At 31.2% G+C, this 26,217-nt stretch overlaps 1 protein-coding gene across 3 annotated transcripts; it reads right to left on the bottom strand.

Annotated features, from left to right (window-relative positions):
• Window positions 1-303: 303 nt before the first annotated feature.
• On the bottom strand, window positions 304-26,217 carry LOC129227670 (uncharacterized). 3 transcript variants are annotated; one of them, XR_008580865.1, is made up of 12 exons: window positions 25,234-26,217; window positions 20,252-20,399; window positions 15,825-15,982; window positions 14,024-14,049; window positions 12,875-12,924; window positions 12,468-12,609; window positions 11,020-11,179; window positions 10,038-10,066; window positions 7,108-7,193; window positions 3,668-3,705; window positions 1,700-1,737; window positions 304-534 (listed from the first exon to the last, which is right to left on the bottom strand). XR_008580865.1 is itself a non-coding variant. In XM_054862261.1 (11 exons), the coding sequence occupies exons 1-11, from the start codon at window positions 26,207-26,209 to the stop codon at window positions 512-514; spliced, it is 1,812 nt and encodes a 603-aa protein (XP_054718236.1). In that variant the 5' UTR covers window positions 26,210-26,217; the 3' UTR covers window positions 304-511. The 3 variants fall into 3 exon arrangements, 1 of the variants encoding a protein (XP_054718236.1); XR_008580864.1 differs by having other exon boundaries at window positions 10,014-10,066; XM_054862261.1 differs by lacking the exon at window positions 7,108-7,193 and having other exon boundaries at window positions 10,014-10,066.

The raw sequence follows: 26,217 nt of genomic DNA on the forward strand, positions 1-26,217 counted from the left end.
ATAATCAAACTGTCTGTATATTGCTTATAACAAAAATCATACTATTTTTTAAACAAGTTCAAGAAATGACAATTTTGCATAGTATAAAGTCATAAATATATATATATATATATATATATATATATATATATATATATATATATATATATATTTAAAATCATACTTTACAAATTGATACAAGGCATAATTCATGAAAAAATATTTCAGAATAATATGTAATTAATTTTAATATTCAAAGTATACATTTTAAAATGTATGACAGATTTAAGTTTTAAAATGTACCAGGTTTTTAATTAGTGGCGATGTTTTTTTCAATGCAATGAGTATTAGTTGTTTAGTAATGAGTATTTTTCTACAATACTAATGAAATTCCTTTTCAAAACAAAATTTGTAAATTAGAAAACAAAGTACACGCAGACGTAGAAAGTTCTGTATAAATAAAGCTTCAATGTAAAAGGGTAGTATCAAATTTTTATAGGCACAGAAAAGTCTCACTTTTTGATGTAGAAGTTCAATATGTCACTTCATATATGGCTGAAAAAAAAAATCAAACTCTTTTATTCAAAATAATTACACTAATCAAAATAATATTATTTTAAGAAGTTAGGTAACATATTTAAAAAGAATATAAGCAATGCAGCAAGATAAATGTATACTAGCTGCTTTGCCCGGCTTTGCACAGTCCACCTCGAAAATAAAAGTTGTGTCAAGTGACGAGTGTTCATCAATCAGGTTTGAACCAAAAAAAAAAAAACGGTAAAATTTAGCATCAGACTGTGGAAAAATAACCAAAAAGGAAACATTTTAAATCCCCTGATTACAGGAAAAGTCTCAAAACAAAAACAAGAATTTTACCTGTTCATCTTCGAGAAAAAAATGGCAACAGATCTTTCATCTCAATGATTTTCTTCACCGCTACACATTTTAATAAAAGCATTGTTGCGGAAAGTTGAGATGAAGCACTGAATAATAATTTGAATGAAGGAAAGCCTTCGAAAATAGGGATTTTATGTCGAAATCTAAGTGTCCTAATGAATAGTTTTTAATTGATATCTGTGCTAATTATTATCGGAGGATTATGTTAAATAGCCAAACATGAAGACGAGAAGATTACGAGGCCATCGATACCTAGTTCAATGGTCAGTTCACTGGCGTTCGGGAGAAGTTACTCAGACATACATAGGTATATACGCTCAGTTTTTATATAAGATGATTACTCAACTTAACTATACAACTTTTCATATTCAAATGATTTCCACTAGATTTAACAAATGAGACATCAAAACAATGCTTCCTCGTAAAAATAAACTAATGTAATTGTTATTGATTGGGCCGAGATACAAGGATTGAGAGTAAATAGTTATTAAAGTTGAGGGGCTAATATTTTTACTGGGAACATATTAGCCAGATGGAGTGTTTTAAAATTTGTAATGAACATATTTAATGATAAGTATTGCATTAAAATGCAAGACAATCATAAATTTTGTTTTCAGCATTCTGCTTTTTTTTGAAACTTATATTTCTAAAGAAACTTACTAATTTTTTCTACACTGCAGAAATTAACATATGCAATTCTATCAAATTCATGAATGAAAAGAAAATATTTTTTCATTTTTAAATAAATATTTTTTTTTACATACAGATCTTGATTTGTAAAATATTTGAAAATAACTTGAAATATTGCAAATGAAAAACCTACCTTCTTCTTCAGATTTTGCTTCACAGTACAATTCTTCGCTAAAATGAAAATTGCATAAATTAATTGAAAACAATTAAAAACAGTCACAATATGTTGAGTTAATGTTATGAGGATAATAAATAATTGAGATTTATTTTTTTTACAAAACGTTAGGATACATTTTGAGTTCAAAAAGAATTATTTCATCGATTGTATTAAAACTGACAAAAAGTTTTAACTAAATGGTAGCCACGAGAAGATTTCATTTTACACTATTATTAATTGAAAATTTCTTATATCATAAAAAATCAATAGAGTTTGAATAAAAATTTTTATTTATTTAACTTTAATTAATAATAAGATTAATTATGCTCAGGCACTAAAATTTAAGTTATGTTTCAGCTAGTCAATTCATATTTGTTTCACAAATAGATGCAATTGAAAGGTTTGCAGCAACAAAGTGTTAACTCCATATTTTGGTCGTTTGGTTCAACAAGGAGTTATCTCCAGTTGATAATTCTCAAGTTCGTTTGGTTCAACAAGGAAATATCTCCGGTTGATAGTTCTCAAGTTATTCGCTAGAATGAGTCAGCTGCTTCATTCGCTTGAGGCAACATGGAGTTAACTCCAGGAGATTTCCCAACAGTCAAAAAATGGAGTTAACTCTTTGCTGCTGCAAACCCGTCAATTCTCCAAGCACACATAGCTTTAAACACCCATTTAAGCTATAGAATTCTTTTTAAAGCTAAAATTAAAGTTTATTTTAAACACTTATAGCAGATGTTGGCATCCAAAACATTCAGCAGATATTTATTTGCATACAATTTCAATATAAATGATGTATTTTACAAAAGTTTAAAATAGACATAAACTGTCATTCAGATTCTTAGTACCAGTTGTCCGTCATAAAAAATTAAAAGTTTACTACATCTACCTGATTCCAAATAATAGGTACATTTATGAAGGCAAAAATTTGTGGACTAAATTATTTTACAAGACTTAAAAAATATCAAGTTGTGATTAGAAAAAATCAGATGCAAGATTGCGTTCTAACTGTAGAACCAGAACCAAAGTTAGGAATACAATTGAAAATATTTAAAAGAAATTTATAAAGTTATTCAATTTCTAGTTTTTTTTATTCATTTTTAACTTATGGTCTAAGCAAAACAATTTCAGAAAAAGGAAATTTACTGATGATATTTTCCCCTGATTATATTCCCCTTTATACAACTTGTCCAAAGCAATTTTTTCATGCTATATGTATAAAATATTTATTTAATATTCACATAATAAAAGAACTGCAACTTTTCATTGGATATAATTATTTCATGTTAGTTTTATTTGAGCTATGTTTTTAATTACAAATAAATATTTTTATTATCTCTAAATCTTACTATTTTCCATACTATGAAAGAACTTATTGGAAAATTTCAATGATAAAAAAGTGGAAAAAAAAACTTGATATTTTTAAAAGAAGAAAGTTGGAAACTCTAAATTTTGCTTCATGAATAAGTTCATAATTTGAAGTACATGCATAAACGTTAACAACAAAATGCTTTCGAGCTTTTGAAATGTTACCAACAAAAGTTTTCATTTGTGAACATAAACATCACTAATTTTGTTATTCGTCACAATTGTAGTTAGCTTTTGAAAATCACAATTGTTCTTAATAATGCAAAAGAAAAGTAAAGACAAAATTTTGCATTATCACACAAAAATAATTACAAGCAAGTAATTACAAGGACTGGAAATGGATAATCTTGTAACCATATCAGGGCTTATTTGCATTCTCTGATGAGATGTCACTGAATAACTCAAAATTCTAAAAATTTAAAACTAATACTATTTTCTCAGAATAATCAGACTATTATTACAAGGGGATACTAAGGAAAAATTGCATTCTAAAATGAAATAAATAAATATTTCACACCTTGATTGAAAGTAGTTTTATATTTACAAAATCCACATTATTAAAGTTTTTTCTCTTACCTAGCACTAATCACAGATAGTCTTCTTATAATCATCACCTGAAACATAAAACAAAATTTTAGATAGCAATCATTGTAAGTTTTATGAGTATTTTAATGATTCCATAGATGCAATGGAAATTAAGAAAAGGCATAACAAAGTTTGTTTGAGCAGTGAGCCTGGTGTTAAATGAAATATTAGAAGCAAACTAAGTTCTTTCTTAAAATGGGCATGCAGCAATTATGGATAAAGTACATCATACAAAGAACAATTAAAAGTATTTTTAGACAAAATTGAATTTTCTCAAGGAAATTCTTCTGCCTTTATGTAGAAGTTTGGTAAGACCTTATTTGGAGTATGCTGTTCAGTTTAGGTCTCCTTATCTCAGGGGATAGATTTGTCTTTATTAGAAAAGATTCAAAGAAGGCTAGTAGGGAACTTGCAGATTTAGATTTTAAAACCAGACTTAAAATGTGTAGCCTGCAGCAAACGAGAGTCAGAGGGGACATGATTCAGTTGTTTAAATTTATCAAAATGAATGATGTTAAAGGGTTAAAGTTTTGCACGGAAAGCAGGACGAAGGGTCATTGTTTTAATCTATTCAAATCTCAGGCTAACCTGAAAATTAGGAAAAATTACAACTTTAAGTAGGGTCGTGGGCACTTGGAACAGCTTACCGGAAGGGGATGCAATGAGTAAAGGGGTAGATAGTTTTAACAGAGCAATTGAGTTTCATTGGAGACTAATAAACTAATTACGACCAGCCTAGCTGGGACAAAAGCCTATTGCCGGTTGTCACATTTGTATTTGTAAATACCATAATATTTCTTATGATATAATTTCTTTACAAAAAAATTTCTTTTTTATATCTGATTTTTCTCAGAAAACATAAATTGAACCGTGAAGTCCAAGCTCCAAACATATTTTCGACATTTAGAAAAAAGAACTTTATATTTCATGCGTGACAATATGAATTAGTACATTTCGTAGCACTAGATTCAGGAATTTCTAAAACAGTCTTGGTCAAAATTGTTTTAACTGTTGTAGATTAGATTTGACAGATAAGGGGCAAGGTCAGGCAAGAACCATGGCACCACTAGCCAAAACTAGTGAAAATAAGTGATGGACTTGACATCTCATGTTTATTTCATAATTTGAAACTCTATAGCAAAGGCAAACCTAACCTGATTGCCATGTGAAGGCTACGCAGATTCTAATCATTGTGGTGCTACCAGGTTAGGTTTTTCCCAACTACAGAGCTGACAGAGAGGGAGTTTCGATGAGAAGAACATTGCTCAGTTGAACTAATTTTCCTCTTTACTTCCTCATAACGTTGACGATGGCATATACAGTTGACTCTCTGTTTAAAGACTTTCAAGGGACCACAAAAAATCGTCCTTAAGTAGAAATTGTCCTTAAATACAATGCTTTTAACACTATAGTGGGCCATCTGGGACCGTGAAAAGCCGTCGTTAAACATAGAAAGTCGTTAAATAGAGCGTCGTTAAACAGAGAGCCAATTGTATTTGTATTTTATGCTAAATATAACTTAAGTATACAGAGTTGATTAGAGTATAAAATGTAAAATAGGGTATGGAAGTTGAAAAAGATTTATTTAAAAATAACGGGATTTTCCTTCAAGAAAGAGAAAATTTTTCAATATGGTTCATCATATAACTGCATTTAATGATAACTTAACCTATTCACAAAATAATTCATTTGTTTCTTTTAAACATTTATGATTTTTCAAAATAAGTATAGAAAAGATAAATTAAGTGAGCATCATAAATTCATCATAATGCACATAATTCTGGAAGTCCTAAGTCAAATTTACAGCTAATAGTTATTTTACTTTTCGGAATGAAAGATATGTATTGATGGAGGAATATATTTCATAAAGTATTTTTTTAAATGATGAAAAACATATTTCAGCTCTTCCGTGCGAAGAAAAAAAGAAATATTACTTATTACATTTTTTTCACATTAAAACCAGAACCTTACCAAACTTCAATATTATATCTCACTTCATGAATCAAAATACTTAAAAGAAATATCAAATTCATGCAACAGAAAAAATATGAATAGTAAATATTACAACATAAATATGAAAATAATACACTGGAATCAAACATTAACTACAAATAAAAAGTCAAGCATGCATAAAAATCAGAAATACCTTTCATACACTACTTAACATGCACAAGCCACAAGCAAACTTTTATGAAATACACGTATGTATTCATGCACTTCTGAAATTAATCCGCCATTGCAGTCATTTTGCATGATCATACAAAAGGCAGCCTAAAAAGCAAGTTAAAATCTACAAAGCTTTAGCAATCAATGCTTATATCATTTCCTTGAATATAAAGCCACAAACTATCTTTTCATGCAGTTTTTATCATACATACTGATACAGAATGATCATAAAATTCATAAATTTGAAATACTTTGGAACCAAAATGAGTTGATTATTATGCAGATTAGGCCCAGGAACTTTTTTTTCTTCAAATTTTGATCACAGCTGCATACTCTAGTCTCAACATTGTAACATCTGCTTTTGAATAATGAAATGAGTTAATTATGTAAGACTACTTAAAATTTAAAACAATTATACTACCATTTAGATTTTAAGTTTCACCATAACCTCTACACTGATTTTAAATTGAAAAAAAAAAAGATGAAATTCAGCAAAAAAAACTTGTAATTTGATTAGCTACGTGTAAAACAGTACTTTTAAAAAGGAACTCATAGCTTGCTGAAGCCAGTTGCACTGCAGTGTGACTTTTTAGGTATATATTCGCAATTTATTCTCGTAACTTCACAGTTTGGCTTTTATTTTCCATATATTTGAATATCAGAAACCTTTACGCATCATGATACTAAGTCTCGACTTTCCACACAAAAGAATTTTTTGTATATAAAAAATTACTTTTTACATGCTGCGGGTGCTAACCTATGGTCCCACACACCCAACACGTACAAATCATTATTTTTCAAGTACAAAACTTGTTTTTAGAATGTTGATACTGCGTATTATGATACATAATTGTTTCTTATATTCAGAAATATAAAGATCAAAAGCCAAAGCATAAAAGTTTGGGAATAAAGTGCAAACATATAATGAAAAATGTTACACCCGTGGAGCTGGATTTAGCAAGCTATTTGTTAACAAACCTTGGACTAACAAAGTGAATAAGTTTCAATCGACTTTTTGAAGTTTGATGCAAAGTTATATGCAGGATTCGGTTCATAATATCCTTTTGATTTGTAACATGTAACATAAAACTTACTTTACACGATGCACAAAGTGTAAATATTAAAAATTATTGAAAATTAGCAGCAATATCTTTCACATTATTTTAGTTAATTGAAACGGTAAAACATAAGAAAATAAATGTTTAAATTAATTGATGAATTTTATGATCATTCTGAAGAATTTGCGAGCTTATTCTGAAACTTGCCTCACACAAGAAGTGATCTTAGATAACCATGTAACATTCTTTTCAGTTGGAGTTGTACACACATCATCTTCTGAAGTTGCGGAAGCCTGACATAAGTGGGATAGTCAAAATGTTAGTGGTTTAGTATGTTACTTGTGATTTAAACTATGGGTAGTTTCATCATTTGCTGTTAATTTTACAATTGTTTTAAATAATTCTATCTAAAAAGAAGAGAAGGCCTGAGCTTGTTCCAGTTAGCACTTAAATAAAAGAAAAACATTTCATATTATTTTGCAATAATATTTCAAGCTCCTCATATTAAAAGCTTGATGAGGGAATGACCATGCAAAATGCATGAACAAATTATTTATTCATAAATATGCCAATGATGGAAAAGCATGTAAAAATTCATAAAATGACAAGTAATATGAAAAATAAACCCCAATAAAAACAAGATGCATGCTTATTAAATTAATATTTGTTAGTGAATTAATAAATCAGAATATACGCATCAATAAATTAAATAATGTACATCTTAAAAAAAGTTCTTGTTATTGCTGCATATTTGTGATTTGTATATAATTAAGAGTTTGTGGCCAGTGAAATGATAAATGTTTTAAGTTATGTAAAAAGGTTATGTACTGTTGCAATAAGTGATTTAGCTAAATGATCAAAATTTTGGCAGGTCAATATTTAGTTATCCAGCTTCTGAATAGGAAAAATTCAGTAACCTAGCAACTAGAACCAAGAGCAGTTTTGTTCTAACTTATTGGCACCAAGTCCAAGATGTAAAAGATAGAAAGCTAAACTCGTTTTAAGCAAATTGATAAAATTTAAATGTGTTTCATACAAAATTGCCTCTACATTTTAGGTAATTTTTGCAAATTTACCTTTTATAAGACAAACAACAGCTTTAACTCTCTATTTGCTACAAAGAGACAACGGGGGGGGGGGGGGGGGGGGATATTTTCAAAAATAGTTTTTGGAACATCTCTGAATGGCCATAACAATAGTATTTAAAACACTCATTATTAACAATAGTTTCAAATTTGAAATCTTCACTATCAGCTTAAATGAAATACAGTAAAAAAAATTACAAAAAGAATAACTGCATAAGAGACACTGGACTTTTTTTGGGAGAGGGAGGGGTGGTAATTTAAGTTCAGTAAGTTAAGTCTTTAAGTTACTTAGAAAATTATAATTGCTGGATAAAATACCTTTAAAGTTTTTTAATTTTCTATAATTCATTTCTGATTCTTTGTATTGATAGCTAATAAATGGTTCTATTCCATAAAATCATACACAAATTTACGTCCTCCACATGGTCATTACTACCACTGCCATAGCAACAAGACACACGGGCAAGGGAGCCCACAACGAAGCAAATGTAGAATGATATGATTTTTAAAAATATACAGATTGAATATTTAAAAATATACAGTATGAAATAACTTCTTACTTAATGAAATGCAATGAAGCCAAGTCTTATATTAATGTATATACTACACAAGTTTGCTTAGGTACATTTGATGCTGATTTTAAATAAAACTGGAACTCTTGACAGGATTTTATAGTTTAATTTTACAACCATTGCTTTAAGAACCGGAATTTGCAACTGCTTTATCTAGGGCCGGATTTGGAATTGCGGAGGCCCCGGGGCAATGAAGGAGTGGAGGCCCCTAATCAGGGTTCGAAAAAATCATCATATTTTCGAAAATATCCGATACATTGATATATATCTGAATATTTTTGATATATATGTATATATCCGATATTTTCGACCCGTGAAAAATAGGATATTTTGTAAAAAATTTACTGTGGGGGCGCCATTGTTGTGGAGGCCCCGGGGCAGTAGCCCAGAGTGCCCTCCCCTAAATCCGGCCCTGGCTTTATCATTAGCTCACAAACCATTCATAAGTTAAAGTACCCATACGACTGGTGAATTATTATTGAACAAATATCAAATATATTCAACAATTATGCTCAAGTTTGCATGATTCAAGTTATTTGAATAAAAATGCTGAAATAAATCCCTACACCCAATAAAACAGTCCCTTTATTCCATTCTGTCTCTTCAGAAATTGGACATTACTGTCTCATTTATTCGTACAAGAATAACGAGACAGGCTACCTGAAAATGAGATGTTTCTGTTGGTCACCTTACTGTAGTACTCATGTAAGTCACACATTGTATCAAAATAAAGACAGTCCGAGAGAGTCATTATACATTGATAAACTCAGAATTAGTAATATGGTGCTAAAATTTTGAAAATCTTTGGTCACTTTTCACTGTAGGGTGCCCAATACCTACCACTATATATGGTTTAACCAGTTAGATGGGACCCTGAAAACAGTTGTGATTTTTTGATCCAGAACAGACACCGAGCAATCCCTGGTTCAGCAGCCCCAAAAGTATTGTTCCACAAGAACGACTTTGTGACCACAAGCATATTTAACATCCCCCAGTCACCATTAATGAAGACTGGATTTTCGACCGGCTAGGATCGAACACCGGGACTCTCCGGTCATGAGGTTGATGCCTTACTGATCAGGTCACCACAGCCCAATCTTTGGCCACTGTCCAACAAATACTGGATGTCAAGTCACCCGTGTGACTAAAAAGAAGCACCTTGGCGACTAGTTCCTTCAGAAGCCGTGTTATACTGAATATTCCAACAAACTCTGAGAAATAATTTGTCGTGAGCCTAAATTTTTTTCTGTGTCCTTCCTAATTTTTGTCTGTCTCTGTCTTTGGCATACATATCCAGTGCTATACCAGCAACTTTACAACAATCTCACATTCATTCATTCTTACACAACTGACACTAAACATGAAATATTTCTAATTAAGTGCATAACACAAAGGGGAATGAATATCAGTGCATAACGTGTAAAAACAAAAACAAAGCAGCATTTTTATAGCTTACAGATTTTACGGAGAGAGGATCTACCTCAATGTTTGTCAGCTCCACATAGCCAACTGGAAAGAGAAAGAGAAAAATTTTAATTCATGATAAAATTTTCTTCTTTTATATTTTAACCAAGAAAGATACATTACATCAAAGCTAAAATATTATCCACTTTAAGGTATTAAAGCATTAACAATATGTTGGATTAAACTTTCTTAAAAACAAGTAAATATTTCAGGTTTTGAGGGTAGAATGACACCTACAGCCTCATTAATCATGCATACATTATATAGACCTGAAAAACTTTTTTCTCTGGAAATCTCTCATATATTAACAACGTTTTCATATAAATGCTTAACATCATTTTAATGAAAGGTTTATTAGCCTTACTATCCAAGAGTAGATTCGGAAATTTTCAATGAAGGTGCAATTGAATTTTATTTCTTACTCATAACTCTGTATCCTGCTTTACAAATGTTGATCACAAATGTTTCAGACTTCAATTTTGAAACATTTCTGGGGAAGCGCTCGAGACCTCTCTTTCTTTAAGCCCAAACTCATCAAAGATCATTGTCTAAAAATACCTTTGAGAGTCTTGTATCTGCGCCTGTACCCACATTAAAATTGAAAATTTATCACACATATTTCACAAGTAGAATAAAGGGGACACAGCTCAAAAGTTGCATTTTTTAGAAGCAACTATCAACTGCGACTTAGCACCCATTACATGTAAAGCTGAACTGTACAAAAAAAAACATCTTCGCAAAAAATCCAGAGCAAGGATTTCAAAATTTGAAAATTTTTTAAAGTCAATTCCTCAAAAATCAGTTATTTTAAGATGTACCCCTTTCATTTTACAACATGTGCGGTCTGAAGTATGACACTCTCAGAGACTACTACACCTACTAATTGCTTGGTATGACAACCTATAATGAAAACTGCAACTTTTAATAGGAAATCTGTACTTTATCATGATGAATTTCTAAACCTTCCATTAAAACATCTATTAAACAAAAACACTTACTCTTTCCTCTTTCATTTTTGACAAGCCATCTTCCAGAAGGGTTGCCTTCCATGCGTAAAATAAGAACAATTTCTCCCTTCTTGACCGGCAGATCTCCTTTTCCTCCTCGACTGTCAGCCTTTACAAACCCCTTGTCAATAGGAATTTCTTCGCCAGTGAACTATATAACAGGAATGATATTAAATTCCATATTCATGAAGAAATTATAAAAGGGTAAAAATGGGGAAATGAACAATAGAACATTTTGAACATCAGTACTAATTGGCATTGAGAAAATATTTACTCTTAAGATTTATAGGACATATTTTGTCATCTACCATTGGAAAACTGTTTAAAAAAACTGATATACAAAATAAAATTTTTGACAAATATTTCATCATTAAATATTGAAGCATGAAAAAAGAAAAAGAACAATTGTTTTCCTAGACATTTGAAGTCCGTAGGATTCAATTAAAGTTTTACTTAACCATTTCAAACATTATTAAATAATTTTTTTCATAAAATTTAGAAATTTTGACTTTAGCTACATGTTTGTTGACTTGTGGCTTCGAAAAAAATTACCAAACATTTTAAGGAATAATGGTTAAGTTTTAAAGAATAATGCCAATGTTTTAAAGAATAATGCAAGAAATAAAATTCATTTAATGTCACTTACTCTTTTGTCTATTAATAATAAAATTAAATCAACCTTGAAAGATAGAGGAATTAAAATAAACAATAAAAAGAGCTTGAAATGAAAAAAATAAATAAATACCTTATTAAACCTTTTGCACTTTAAACCTTTTGCTAGTAGGGTACAATACAAAAAAATAACAAAAACTCAAATTGGAAAGTAAGGTCATACAGTAAAATATTAAGTAGCAAATTTCACTTTTAAAAAATTAAAACAACTCATTTCCAAAACATGAACAATTTCGAAATCTTAAAGTGCTGCAAACAAAAAGAAATAAAATTTTCAAATGTCACATTTTTATGTAATACTTTCAATTCAGAACATTAAAATAAAATACAGAATATGCTATGCAAATTTCTTCAATTTCAGGTTTTTCTTGGTTAAATTTTATATTTTTCTTTTCCCACATTCTAAGTATAAGTATGAAAGAGGACAATGTTAGGAAAAGGGGAACGCTACACACACATACACTTTGCACATGAAATACATACACCGAAAGCATACAAGAAGGTTTACCCTTTGCCCCTATGTCACTTTTCAGGATTTTCTCTTCAATAAAAAAAAAGTTAACCAATAAGATTCACATTTGCTGTCAGCTTGGCACCAATTTGTTCTTGTTCAAGCCAAGCTCCATATTGATTGTGGTCCAAGCTCCAAATGGCGCAATTCTTTGTTTACATCTGGTCTATCTTTCCCATGAATGAAGTTTAGAGGGGGAAACAGTAAATATTTAAAATGCATTTTTTTTTAATGTATTAAATAAAATGAGTGTTACCCCAAACTTTTTCTTCAATTTCTCTAGTTCCTTTTCTCGTTTCTCTTTTTCCTTTTGCTCTTTACGTAGCCTTTTTTCTTCTTCTCTTTTAAGCCTTTCAATTTCCTTCTTATTATTACTATACAGAGGAGAACCTTGCTCTCTAAAGCAAAACGAAACAAGTAAAGTGTTATCAGGTTAGCAAGCAAAAGATTTCAGAAACTTAAAATTAAAAAAAAAAAAGCTAGTTTCAAGTAATTCACTCAAATACATAGATATCAATGTACTAATAAATCAATTCTTTAATAAAATATATGAAAAGAAGAATTAATTTTTCTAAACAGTTATGGAAGTTATTGAAATAATATGTAAGTAACATGGTAAAAGATTCCAGAAAAATCGAAATTTAAGCACAATAAATAACATACTCTGGATTGCTATCACATGGCATCTCTTCATAAAATTCCTCTTGGTTGTACTACAAAAGAAAAAAAAGTTAACCACTTTGCATTGAGAAGTTAAATAAAAATTAACTGATGAGACCATTTAAAAATGTAATTGCCTTTTGTACTTTGTACTATATGAATAAATACAAATGTGACGACCAGCAACAGGCTTTGGGCCCAGCTAGGTTGGTCCTAGTCAGTTTATGTCCCCAATGAAGAACAATGGCCCTCTTAAAGCTACGAACCCCCTTGTTCATTACCGCCTCTTCCGGTTAGCTGTTCCAAGTACCCACAACCCTACTTAAAGTAGTATTTTTTCCTAATTTCCAGGTTAACCTGAGATTTGAATAGATTAAAACAATGACCCTTCGTCCTGCTTTCCGTGCAAAAATTTAACCCATTAACATTTTTCATCTTGATAAATTTAAACTACTCATGTCCTCTCTAACTCTCCTTTGCTCCTGGCTACACATATTAAGTCTGTTATCATGATCTAAATCTGAAAGTCCCTTACAGGTCTAGTAACCCTTCTTTGAACCCTTTCCAATACGGAAATATCTTTCCTGAGGTAAGGAGACTAAAACTGAACAGCCAAAAACTGAACCACTCCAAATGAGGTCTTCCTAAACTCCTATATAAAGACAGAAAAATCTTCTCAGATTTGTTTGAAATATATCTATTGATAAACCTAAGCATTCTGTTGATCCATCCTGACTGAATGTACTTTCAGTCAGGCCTGTTATTCAAAGGTGTTGGGGGGGGGGGGGGGTAATTAAACTTTCCTTAATTTTTTCCTCCAAGATTTTGTTAACTTGGAGAACAAGACTCTGAAAAAACTTCAAAATGAGGCATTTTATTGCTGACTAAATTTAATCTGGGTTTCTTAAAAGGCACTTTAGTTGGTCTTCTATTTTAAGATCACCAACTGCTTTACATGAACAGCAAAATTATCAATGTTTATAACATGGTCCTTAAAATTGGGTTCCCGTACTACAAGTAAATTAATCTGAACAACTACCTTTTTTACATCAGTCAGATCAATAAAACATATTCTTTAGGCAATACAAAATTACAAAAACTATACCAATTACATTTTAGCTTATAATAACTTTATAAAGAAAATTCATTTACCTCTTCAGCATCTTGATAAAGTTCCTCTGAAAAAGTAAAAGAAATTAAAGTTCATTCAAAATCATAACCATGATAAAATGGAAACATTTTTTTAAAGCTCATAGCTAAATTATGAAAAGGGAAACTAAATATTGTCAAACCATTTTCATGTGAACAGAACAGGAATTCAATTTATTTTTATTTTTTTTAATTTTGCATGATAATAGATGCTATCAAGAAACATTTACCCTGAATGGATGTACTTAAAGTATTTTTATTTAATATCAACAACACAAAATTTAGTCCATTGTGGAAGTTTTTTTTTTTTTTAATTTTGTCCCTTAAACAGTTAAAGGGATAAAAACAGCAATTATGGAAGTAAAATAAGAATAACAGAATAACTTGTTCTTGATAGAGTTCTAAAAATTACTGAGTTTTACTAAATTATAAAATTTCTTTACAGCTGAGTTTTCAATGCGAATACATATTAAGGCTCTCTCATTTTATAAAAATATTGTCACTCTTCATGAACTATTTTTGCTTTGAAAAAATAAATAAATAAACAATAATTTTACATTCAATCTTCTTAAATTTCAGTGAATTCTTGAAATTAAATACATAAGTTTGCCAAATTTAATGTTAATTTTTCAACACCATTAATATATATTCTTACCTATTGAAAAATTTCGAATGTTCTCTAAATTCATTTGACAGAGCCTGAAACTTATGCAAGGGGAACCAAAATTGAAAAATTGTTCAGCATTATTGGAAATCCAACCACACATTTAACTTTAATTCTTATCCAGTAACATATTTTACACCTTCAATTAGAAAACTTAACACATTTTACACAATCTACTTAAATAGTGGTTTCCAGGCCAATTTCCACACATGCTATGAATTAATTCTTCAAATCTATATTTCTGGCAGTTTTCAGGATTTAATTTTCAGTTTTTCAAAAATGTTTGTATATTCCCGATAAGTTTCTTTAATCATTTTTTCCTCCTATTCCCTTTTGTAAGCAATAAAAGTATACCTCTGGATGTTGACTTCGTGATTTTCTCAAATAGCAATAGGCAAATATCTCTCTTATTTCAAAAAAAAAAAAAATCTCAAAGGTGTGTGTTTTTTTACATGGGAAAAAAAGGTGAACATTGTGTATGCAATTTTTATTGCAAATTTGTGTGAAATAATTTTGAACTTATCAATATGTACAGTCAGAGTAAGAACAATCATTTACAATTTAGCAACAGTGTATTTAACAGTACAGCATTTGTGTACAGTTTTCTTTTTTGGAACGCTTAAAAATTTTTTGGTGGAGAAATATAGTACTGTTGTTTAACAAACAAGGTTTGAAATAATATTATCCCCCTTAGAAGGTAAAAAGCCCTCAAACTTCATTTGAATTAATAGTTTCTTTTCTTTTCAAAAGAAAAGTAAAAAATCATGTTTTTCGATAATTATTTACTTGTTGGAAAATTTTTATGTTGAGCAAAAAATTTTTTGAGAACATTATAGATCATTTCAAATATTTCAACTCTTTACATCCATAAGCTTTTTTTTTACATCCTTGTAACCCAACAATTATGTCTGCAATTCATAAACCTGTTTCGCTATTTCTTCATCATTTTAAAGTTTTTCAATAGTAAATGCTCCATTTTCCAGGAAACAAACATTTTCCAAAATGTAACTCATAACTTTCCATGTTATTTTTACCATTACCTAAAACGTATAACATAAGCGTCTCTTAATACAACAACAAATACTTTTAGCAATATAAAAGCATAATAATAAAAAGCACACATGCATAAAAAAAAATTACCTGTTGAACCATGAACATTGGGCTGCAAATATTCTGACGGGCACTGCTGAGACAGATCTTTGGGCTTGGGAGTTTTTGGAACCAATGGAGCATCATCACAGACTTCCCCAGCATCATTATACAGCTCTTCAGCTTCTTCCTCTTCCGTATACTCTTGGCTTTAAAAAGAAAAGTACAGTCAATTCAGGATAACTCAAATCTAAAGGGACTGACGAAAAATTTCGACTTATCGGAAGTTTGACTTACCACTAGTTTCGGTTTTTAACATTTTAATATTAAAAACCATCAAATATTTTAGTTAATATGTACATATAACAAACAAAATTACAGAACTTAAAAGTTTTTAAGCACAGTATGCATAGTTTAAACAAAAATATCGAGAGAGAAAAAAAATCAAACTCGTGGTTTTCATTTTGATACTGCTAGAACTGCTTGAATAGAGCTGGTTTTACTTCAGGAAAGGTTCATTTCTTTCAAATTTAGATTCACGGATTCTACAGCTTTAGAAGTTTTTCTTTTTCTTTTAATATCATTGACAGAGTACTTGCTTAGATATCTTTAATAGTAAAGAACTCACTCTGTCTCTCAGGAACTTATCAGCAAATGATCAAACTAAGGAATGAAAGGGAAAGCATCTTAACTTAGGTCAGCCATTGAATAAAGGTACAATCAGTTGACTTGACAACTTGACAGCTTAAAAGCAAATCCGTAGTCCAGCAACATGTCAAAGTGTAAACAGTACAGTACAACAAAAAAATACAAGCTCATTCCCACATGTGTAACTCCTTTATCGCACAATGTCTCAACAGGTGCTCTTCTTGCTATAGAGGTCTATTGTGCAGGAATTGCAAGTGAAGGTGAATTAATTTCTCTCTCATAGTCACTTGTTTGCTTCCTTTTTATTTTTCGTTTTTTTTTTTTTAATAAATTTCGAGTCATATTTGAGAAAACTTCCAGTTAAGGAAGTTAACTTTGAGATATTGAGAACAATTAGCATGGAATTAAAGGCAAAGGGGTCGGGAGTTGATAAAAACTTCAAGTTATAGTAATATTCGAGTTATCGCCAATTGACTGTATTTGCTTTAATTTTTCAATACAATCAATAAAATTGTTTTTAACCAATAAAACTTTTATTTCCAATAATTTTTCAACAAAATTAAGAATTACTCAAGAATTAGTACTCAACAACGTTCAGTAAGGCAACTTCATACCACTTTTTGTTGATTTTCAAGAAAATCTACCATCCTTGTTGTAATGGAATGGGAACTTTAACCAAAACAAAATAAAAAAAACTCAAAAATTTAAATCCTGTGGCTAACCCCGCTCCCTTCCATTGGCAAGGGTATAGAGAGGAAAACTTTTTCAATTGGTAAAATATTGTGTATGAAGAAATCTATTAAGTTTCAGGTGAGCACAGGCGGGGGCTGCAAGGGGGTGGGTGCACTTTCACCCTTTGGCTTTTAAAAACAAAATTAGATCAATCTATAAAACATAATATTTACTTTATACCTTGTCAGTATTATTTTTTTAAATAATTACTAAAACTATTTTAAATAAATTAAATTATTTTTCAGCAAAGAACAAGTAAAAATAAAACTTGTAAGTTAACAAAGAATAATTAGTTAAATAAATATTTTTTTAAACATAAATAAAAATACAGTAGATCCTCTCAATAAGGGACACTAAGGGGACCAGACATTTTGTCCCTTAAATAGAGGTGTCCCTTATTCCGAGGGGGATGAATTGATGCATGGCCGTGTACTTAGTAGTATAATATCACAATAAACATTAACACTAAGACAATTATCCCTTATGATTAAATACAGAAAGTGTTTGTTATATGCTAAATAAAATTCATAATTATTCAAATTTCTAAGTTTATATTATTCTATTAATTAATATTTAATCAAAAATTTTGTAATGGGAAAGATTTGTAGCATACAAGAAATAATTTTGAAGTAATTCATTACATATATTTGCTTTATGTTATGTAAATTACAATGTAATACTATGTGAATTACAATTTATGTTCAAATTTTAAGTTTTATATCCAAAGCTAATTAGTTGCTGTGCATTCTACGTTGGCCTTGAACCTACTTAAATAAGTTGTTGAGCGGGCAAAACATGCATGTGAATTTCAGCAGGGTTTTTTTTTTTTACAATACATTACTTATTTCCTTCACATACCTATGTTTAAGTCAAACTTAACTCAAGTTATATTTTTGGAGGAAAAGTGAAACTTGAATTCCAGTAAATTCACTATTTCTTAAGTGCTTATATATACATTATTTTTTTTGGCTTTGTGACTGTCCCTTAAACAGGGTGTCCCTTAATTAGAGGTAAATAGATGGAAATCCCTATTCAAAGGGACTGGGACCAGAAAAAGTGTCCCTTAAATAGGTGTCCCTTATTCGGAGGTTTCCCTTAATGGAGGTTCTACTGTATTTGTAAAAACATTCATAGAAATAATAATGAAAATATCAATAAAAAAAAGTAGTAAAAAAACTATTTAGTGATTTAGAGACAGGTGCACTCTCCTGTGTATAATTCTGCCGGCACCCATGTTTTTTATTTAATACAAATACAGATGTGACAACCAGCAACAGGCTTTGGGCCCAGCTAGGTTGGTCCTAGTCAGTTTATGTCCCCAATGAAGAACAATGGCCCTCTTAGAGCTACGAACCCCCTTGCTCATTACTGCCTCTTCTGGTAAGCAGTTCCAAGTGCCCACAACTCTACTAAAGTAGTAATTTTTCCAAATTTCCAGGTTAGCCTGAGATTTGAATATCTTAAAACGATGACCCCTGTCCTGTTTTCCCTGAAAACGTTTAAAACCCATTAACATCTTCCATTTTGATAAATTTTGAATTGTGTCCCCTCTGGCTCTCCTCTGCTCCAGGCTATACATATTGAGCCTTTTAAGTCTGGTAGCATAATCATAATCTGAAACTCCCCTCATTAGTCTCTAGCAGCCTTCCTTTGAACCCTTTTCAATACAGAAATATCTTTCCTCAGATAAGGAAACCAAAACTGAACAGCATACTCCAAATGAGGTTTTCCTAAATTCATATATAAAGGCAGAAGAACCTTCTTAGATTTGTTTGAAATAAATCTATTGATAAACTCAAGCCTTCTATTGGCTTTGTTACTTTCAATTCTGCACAGTTCACTAAACTTGAAATCCTGATTTATTAAGACACCCAGACAGTTTGACTAATGACCGAACCCTATACATAATAACGTGTACTCTTATTTCCTTGGCATAAGTGTAGCACTTGACTTTGAATGGAACTTTTTTAAAAATATTTTAACCAATTAAAAACAAAACATAAACTACATTCAATGTACCAGCACACCAGCAAGAGTCTACAGCAATGGCGTTGTTCAACTTGTCAAGTGAAAGCAAAGCTTATTGAAATTCAAACATAATGTTTACTATCAGGGACTGATTTACGGCGGGGCATTCGGGGCCCGGGCCCGGGGCACCAAATTTCTGTCATCATTTTTTTTTTTTTGAGCAAAAAGACAGAAAAAAACTCCAAAACAGTTTTATGATGGACAATGTGAAGAAGTCATATTGGACTCTAAACAAAGTTTCAAGATTTCCTGTTTTTATGTAATCTGTGATAGTTTGATTACAAAACTAAAATTCAGAATGTCAGCCTATGATGGCATATTAAAGAAATTTTCTTGCTTGTTTGAATGCAACAAGCAAAATATTCGAGAAAGTGCAAAAGATCTTTAAAAATCTTACTCCTGTGATTTGGAGGAATCTTTTTCTGATGAATTTATTCATATTAGTTCAATCATCAGGAAAGAAAGTTTAATGACCGAAAAGTTTTAAAAAATCCATAAACTTGGTAAATGGATACTTTTGCCGATGTAGATACAGCCCTGAAATTGTTTTTGACTTTGCCAATCTCCAATTGCAGTGGAAAATGATCATTTTCGCTATTGAAGAGAACTAAATGTCGTTTGCGTACTCTCATTTCTGACAGTAAATTATCTTCATTAGGTCTATTATCAATAGAAGGAAGTTTGACCACAAAACCTGGCCCTTCTATAAGGACATTATAGAAGAATTGAATACAAGAAAACAAAGGAGAAAACAAGGGAACGCACATTATGATTTACCTTAACCATCATAGTTTCTCCATCTGCGACTGTAAAAAAATTTCTTACATGAAAATCGGGAATTTATTTTAGTGTTTTCTTTCTATTAAAATAATATCCAAAAATTCCCTTCATATTTTTTTTTGGGGGGGGGGGGGCAGCATATTTGTCACTGCCCTGGGGCACCTAAGTGTGTAAATCGGTCCCTGTTTACTATATATGAAATCAATAATTTCAACCTCACTTTTGTAGTTTTTTAGATTAAGTATAAATAATTTAAAGTATTACTAAATAAACATAATGAAATAACATACATAAGAGAGGATGGTCTTTTCTTTTCACCCAATAAGGTGTCTTCATAAAGCTCTTCAATTTCTTCCCGCAGTGAACTATTGGCCGAGTTAGATACTGGTGACTTGATGGGTGGCAATGGTGGTGATGTCTGAGGCCTTGGAGGACATGCTGCAAAATTTGTTTAGTGGTTTAATAATTATCACATATATTCAAAAATTGTAAAAAAGGATTTAAATTTCTTCACAAGAGCTGATAAGGCTTCCCAGTTCCTACATGGATCATGCTATTTAGTTCTGAGGAAACACATTGATTGTTGAAGAAAGACTAATATTGTGGAGGATTTTATTGCTGAGCCGCTGACCAATACACTTTCGGAGTTAGAATATGATTCTAAAGTTAATTAACAATGCAAAAATTGAGATAAATAAGGATTTGGGAAAATTTGATCTGAAAATTAAAATTTTCCAATAAATAGACCAATGACCAGTACAGTTTAAATTAAGTTACCACTTTTTCTAAATAATGTGTTCTTTTATTAAGGTTAGAGTGAATTTTGCATTGTGTCCACATTGATAACAATGTAGAAGAAAAATTATTTAGTTCAAAGTAAGCTTTAAATCCCCCTCCCCCCCAAAAAAATTACAATCACTTGGGAGGAGAAGAAGGGATTTTTATTTAATAGCCAGTGGCCAGTCAACACTTAAAATTGAAATGCTTATTTCTTAATAATGATTTTTTTTAATGGTAAAATTAAAAATACTATGGGTATATTTCAAATTGTTTCCTCGTTGAAAACAACGCAGAGAAAAGTATTTGATTGTAAAACTAAACTTTGAATTAATTTAAAATGACCCATCAAATTGCCGAAATACCACATTGAATTAGCTTGTGAGTGAGTTTTAATTGGGGGAACGGGGGCCGGCCTGTCCTTGGAATATTTTCCCAAGTACTCAATGCATTATGACGGAAAAACAACAAAACACATATGAAGGCAGTAGCGGATTTTAGGGGGGGGGGGACAGGGGGCATGTGCCCCCCCCCAAAAAGGATGAATTAATTTCACTATTTTATTTATTACTTTTTAATTAACCTTTCTTTGGCATTTTTTTTACGTAGTTAATTAAAAAGAACACAAAACACATACAGCATATTTTGAAAAAAAAAAAGCATTTTTGTTTGCTAAAGAAGTATTACTGGAGTCAGGGGCCCAGAGTTGCAGAATACATTCAACTCACTGGTTTTGAATTCAAGGGACCGTATTATCACGATTTGTCCACTAATTCTCCTTTGATGGAATCAATAATCAACACTTTTTTTTTTATGTGTAGGCGCACCTAAAAGAATCATTTTGATCTAAGAACCTATTTAAAAAATAATAGATTTCTTTTTCAGCTTATAAAATGCCAAAATGAAAGAAATCATATGGTAGTTTCTATGAAAAAACATGATTTTAATGGAAACGGCATGCAGTACAGCAGAACTATAGTGCCTAGAAGGATGTGACTGGTGGACTGGTGGATGTGACTGGACTGTGGAAGGCACTATAGTCGAACCTCGTTTATCCGGGCTAACTGGGGTCTCAGGTGCCTCGGATGTTGGGGGATCTCGGTTAGTGAAAACTTTGTACAAAAGCATGTCAGGATCTCAAATTTTTAAAATGTATTAAATAAAATACAATAGAATATTTTTAAAGGAAAAAATAAACATGTAAAAATAATGTTCTACAGTTAAAAAAACTAAAATAAGAAAATAACTTGTAAGTTTTAAACATTAATTGATTTTTTTTACAATGCAAATTTAAATATTAAATGCCTTTGAAAAACACAAAATTTCCAGAAAATAAATTTAGTTTAAAATTGAAAATACATCATTTTATTAAATGTACATCTTTGTTGCTAAATCTGTTACCATTCTTTACAAAAGTCCCGAATTTCTGGCAATAGTTCCTCGATCAAGCAAATTTTTTAAGCAAAAAAAAATCTATTGGTGTAGTTAGTATCTGTCATCTGTTCCAAATACGGGTGTCTTATGTTTCTTAGAAGTTAGTTTTTGAGACAGACTAGCAGGCAGCACAGGCAGAGAAATAAAACATGTCGCCCTTTTAGAGCTTACGTATTTAGACAAGAGGGAAAAAAAAGACTTCATAGTCAGCTCGGTTAACAGAAGCATCGGTTAATCCGAAGCTCGGATAATTGAGGTTCTACTGTATCAATATGATATCTCAACTGTATCATGGCTTTTAAGAACAAATCAGCAATTGTTTTGAAATTCACACAGAAATAGTTTCTGAATTCTTCAGTAAAACTTATATGTTATGAAGTTATGATTTTCTTTATAAATTAATTTAAAAGAACTCAAGTGAGGTATGAGTTTATTTAATAACCCTGCCCTTGTGTTATAATCATTATGACAATGTTCTTAAGTAAAGCCGCTCATTGTCTAGCATCTCGGTGACATTATATTGGGTTTAGTATTTAAATGGCTTGAAACGTTAAAGACGTTTTCTGTCCACATTCAAAGTTTTTTCATGCATAATAGAAGTAGACTCATTGACCTAAAGGAATCCTAAAAAAAAATAAATAAACAAATAAATAATTAAAATAAAAAAACACGCTCATTGAAAAATAAAGTTATTAAAACTTTGTTATGAAACATCGAAGGCGACGGAAGAGGGGGGAATGCTATTCAAGTTCCTGTGCCCCCTCCAAAAGATTTTTCTGTATACGCCCCTGTATGAAGATGCATAATTATATTATGTTTCCAAAATTCGGGGAGGCAATTTGAGGCAGTAAGCTATCACTTGCAGCTTTTATCTGTGTATTAATGCTTTGTACTTTGCACTCTTGCATGGAAATTTCAATGATTCAATGATAACCATTTCACAACATTAAGTTTTACACAAATATCAACTAAAATACTGCATCAGGTGACATTTAATACAAATACAAAAAGTGACGACCAGCAACACGCTTTGGGCCCAGCTAGACTGGTTCCTAGTCAATTTACAATCCCCAATGAAGATCAATGGCCCTCTTAAAAACTATCTACTCCCTTGCTCATGCTCATTACCACCCCTTCCGGTAATCTGTTTCAAGGTTTCACTATCCTGCTAAAATAATAATTTTTTCCTAATATCCATGTTAGCCCGAGATCAGGGCCGGATTTAGGGGAGGGCAGGCAGGGCTGCTGCCCCGGGGCCCCCACAATAAATTTTTTACAAAATATCCTAACTTTCACGGGTTAGCAAATTTTACGTTTTTTCTCCCCTATAAATTATAATAGCAATAATATAAAAAAATAAATAGCAGTAACTTCAGGATTTATTTCCTGTTAAAGTGTTGATCGAAAATATCGGATATATACATATATATCAAAATATTCGGATACATATCAAAGTATCAGATATTTTCGAAAATATGATGATCTTTTTGAACCCTGATTAGAGGCCTCCACTCCTTCGTTGCCCCGGGGCCTCCACACTTCCAAATCTGGCCCTGCCCGAGATTTAAATAGCTTAAAACAATGACCCCTTGTCCCATTTTCAATGCTAAACTTTAGCCCCGTAACATATACAAATACAAAAGTGACGACCAGCAACAGGCTCTGGGCTCAGCTAGACTGGTCCTAGTCAATTTATCTTTCATTTTAATAAATTTAAACAACTGAATCATGTGCCCTCGGTCTCTTCTTTGCTCAAGACTGTACATTTTTAGCATTCTAAGCCTGGAATTGTAGTCTAAATGAGAAAGTCCATTTATTGGCCTTGTAGCCCGCCTTTGAACCCTTTTTAATACATTAATATCTTTCTTAAGATAAGGAGACCAAAACTGAACAGAATACTCCAAATGAGGTCTTACCAAACTTCTATATAAAGGCAGAAGAACTTCTTCAGATTTGTTTGAAATAGATCTATTGATAAACCCAAGCATCTTATTGGCTTTGTTACTAGCTATACTGCACTGTTGACTAAACTTTAAAACCTGACTTATTAAGACGCCAGATAAGTAACTTTTTCTGCCTGACAATGACTGAACCTTGCAAATTATGAGCAAGCTTGCAAATCATTTTAATAGTTATAAAAGTTGGATTTATAAACCAGAATCCTTCTCCAACTTTTATTTAACCAGAAATTAGCTTTTAATGTTCATGAAATGCACAGCAGTTTTCAGAAGACAATGCTAAAGGAGGAAAAAAATACATAAATATCATAAAATATAAAATCTGGAACAACCTAGCAACTCTACACAGCTATTAAACAAAAAGATTAATTTTACTTTTTAGCAAAAGTGAAAGTGCGCATTAATAAGCTGGTTTAAAATAGAGCTTTTATCTTTTTCTTAATTATTCAGTCCCACAATTATTTCATTTCAAAACTAAATGCATTACTTCCAATTAAATTTTGAATATCTTACCCTTAAATTTTCTGTATATTAAAATAGTATTATTATTATGTAGTTATGATTTGTGAAATTGATTATATAATTATTTCACTTTTATTTCTGATTGAGTTAAGCTTTAAGTCAACTTTCCAGTTTCACATTGAGGTAAAATAATCAATTTGTGCAACAATTTTCAAAAGCTATAACTTTTGAACAAAATATTCATAAAATGCAAATTTACATGTTTAATAATACTTCAATCTCTTACTATAACCAAACTTTGATCAATTTAACAAAAGAAAAATGTGAACATTACCAAGGGTGCCCATATAGGGGGGCTCGAGCCCCCCCCCCTTAGAAATTAGAACTTTCTTGCTTTTAGTATTTTTTTCTTTGCAAAAATGTAAAAACAGTTCTTCAGCCATTAATGAATAAGTTATTAAAAGTGTCAAATTTTAATGACTCTAATCTCTCCTGGAATCTGCTTCCATGGGGAAAATATCCTGCTAAAACATGGTTAAAATATCCAAGTCCCCCCCCCCTTACAATTTTACATATGGTGCGCCCATGAACATTACAAGGTATTTCTACAAATTTGTCAAAGAATTATTCATAATACTTACGATATGAAGGTTTTTGTGGAAGTGGCTTTTGTGGTAGTGAAAGTGGCTCTTGTAGTAATGGAAGTGGCTTCTGTGGAAGTGGAGGTGCTGCATGAAGAAAAGATGACTTAGATGAAGTACAATGTTCAGAAAATGTTGGCGATTCAGAAAGCAATTTCAATGGTAACTTTAAAAATGATGGTTTGACAGGCTTTAATGGGGCCTGTCCAAGTTTTTCAGCAGGTGGCAATTCCCTTTTGCGATAATTGCAACTAGTTTTGCACACATAATTGTCTGAACTAATCAAATGACTACATGAATTTTCTAAATTACTCTTATTAAGAGCTTCTGTACTTTGAGAATTCTTCAATTGACTTAAATTCGTTTGGCTAATTAAGTTTGTTCGCAACTGGATATTTCTTGGTTTTGGTACAGGTGGAATAAGTTTGTTTTTATTGTCAGTCATCATAGTGCTGGCATTCTCCTTATTGTTTACACCATTAGTAAACATAAAAGAAGCAATGGTTTCACCAAATGCTTTTGACTTAGCATGACAGTCTTGAGCATCACTTAAAGTCCTATTTCTAATGTTTTCATCATTGTTTACACCAACAGATGAATCGGAATTCAGATTCAATGATGAATTAGTCCGTGACTGAGGTAACAAGTGAAGTGGCTTCGGTCCCACAGCAGGTTTTAATAGCACACTGTCTAACTGATTTTGACTGAATCCATTAAGGTTTTTATGCAGCTGTCCATTCAGAAAAGGTTTCTTATCGAGTTGGGAGAGAACTTTGGTATTTGTCAATAAAGAAACTTTTTGTTCGCTAGCAACTTTCCCTTTAAACGCTTCTGTTTTGACAACAGAATCCGCACTTTGCCGCCACGGTCGGTTCGGAATTTTTCCACCAGGTGGCATCATCCCCATGACAGGCTTGTTTTTTTCAGAGAAAATAGCTCTCAGGGCTTGAACCTTTCCTGGCGAATCATCTGCCATTATTTCAG

This window comes from Uloborus diversus, chromosome 8 (genome assembly GCF_026930045.1).
Source record: "Uloborus diversus isolate 005 chromosome 8, Udiv.v.3.1, whole genome shotgun sequence".
NCBI lineage: Eukaryota > Metazoa > Arthropoda > Arachnida > Araneae > Uloboridae > Uloborus > Uloborus diversus.

What these genes read in the sequence shown, in the direction of transcription:
- LOC129227670 (XM_054862261.1), bottom strand. Translation starts at nt 26,209, where the DNA reads ATGGCAGATGATTCGCCAGGAAAGGTTCAAGCCCTGAGAGCTATTTTC. An exon ending in CAATGTTCATGGTTCAACAG is followed by an intron (nt 14,050 to 15,824) that starts GTAATTTTTTTT and finishes TTACTTTTTCAG; the next exon opens with AGGAACTTTATCAAGATGCT. An exon ending in CAAAAATGAAAGAGGAAAGA is followed by an intron (nt 10,067 to 11,019) that starts GTAAGTGTTTTT and finishes TTCTCTTTCCAG; the next exon opens with TTGGCTATGTGGAGCTGACA.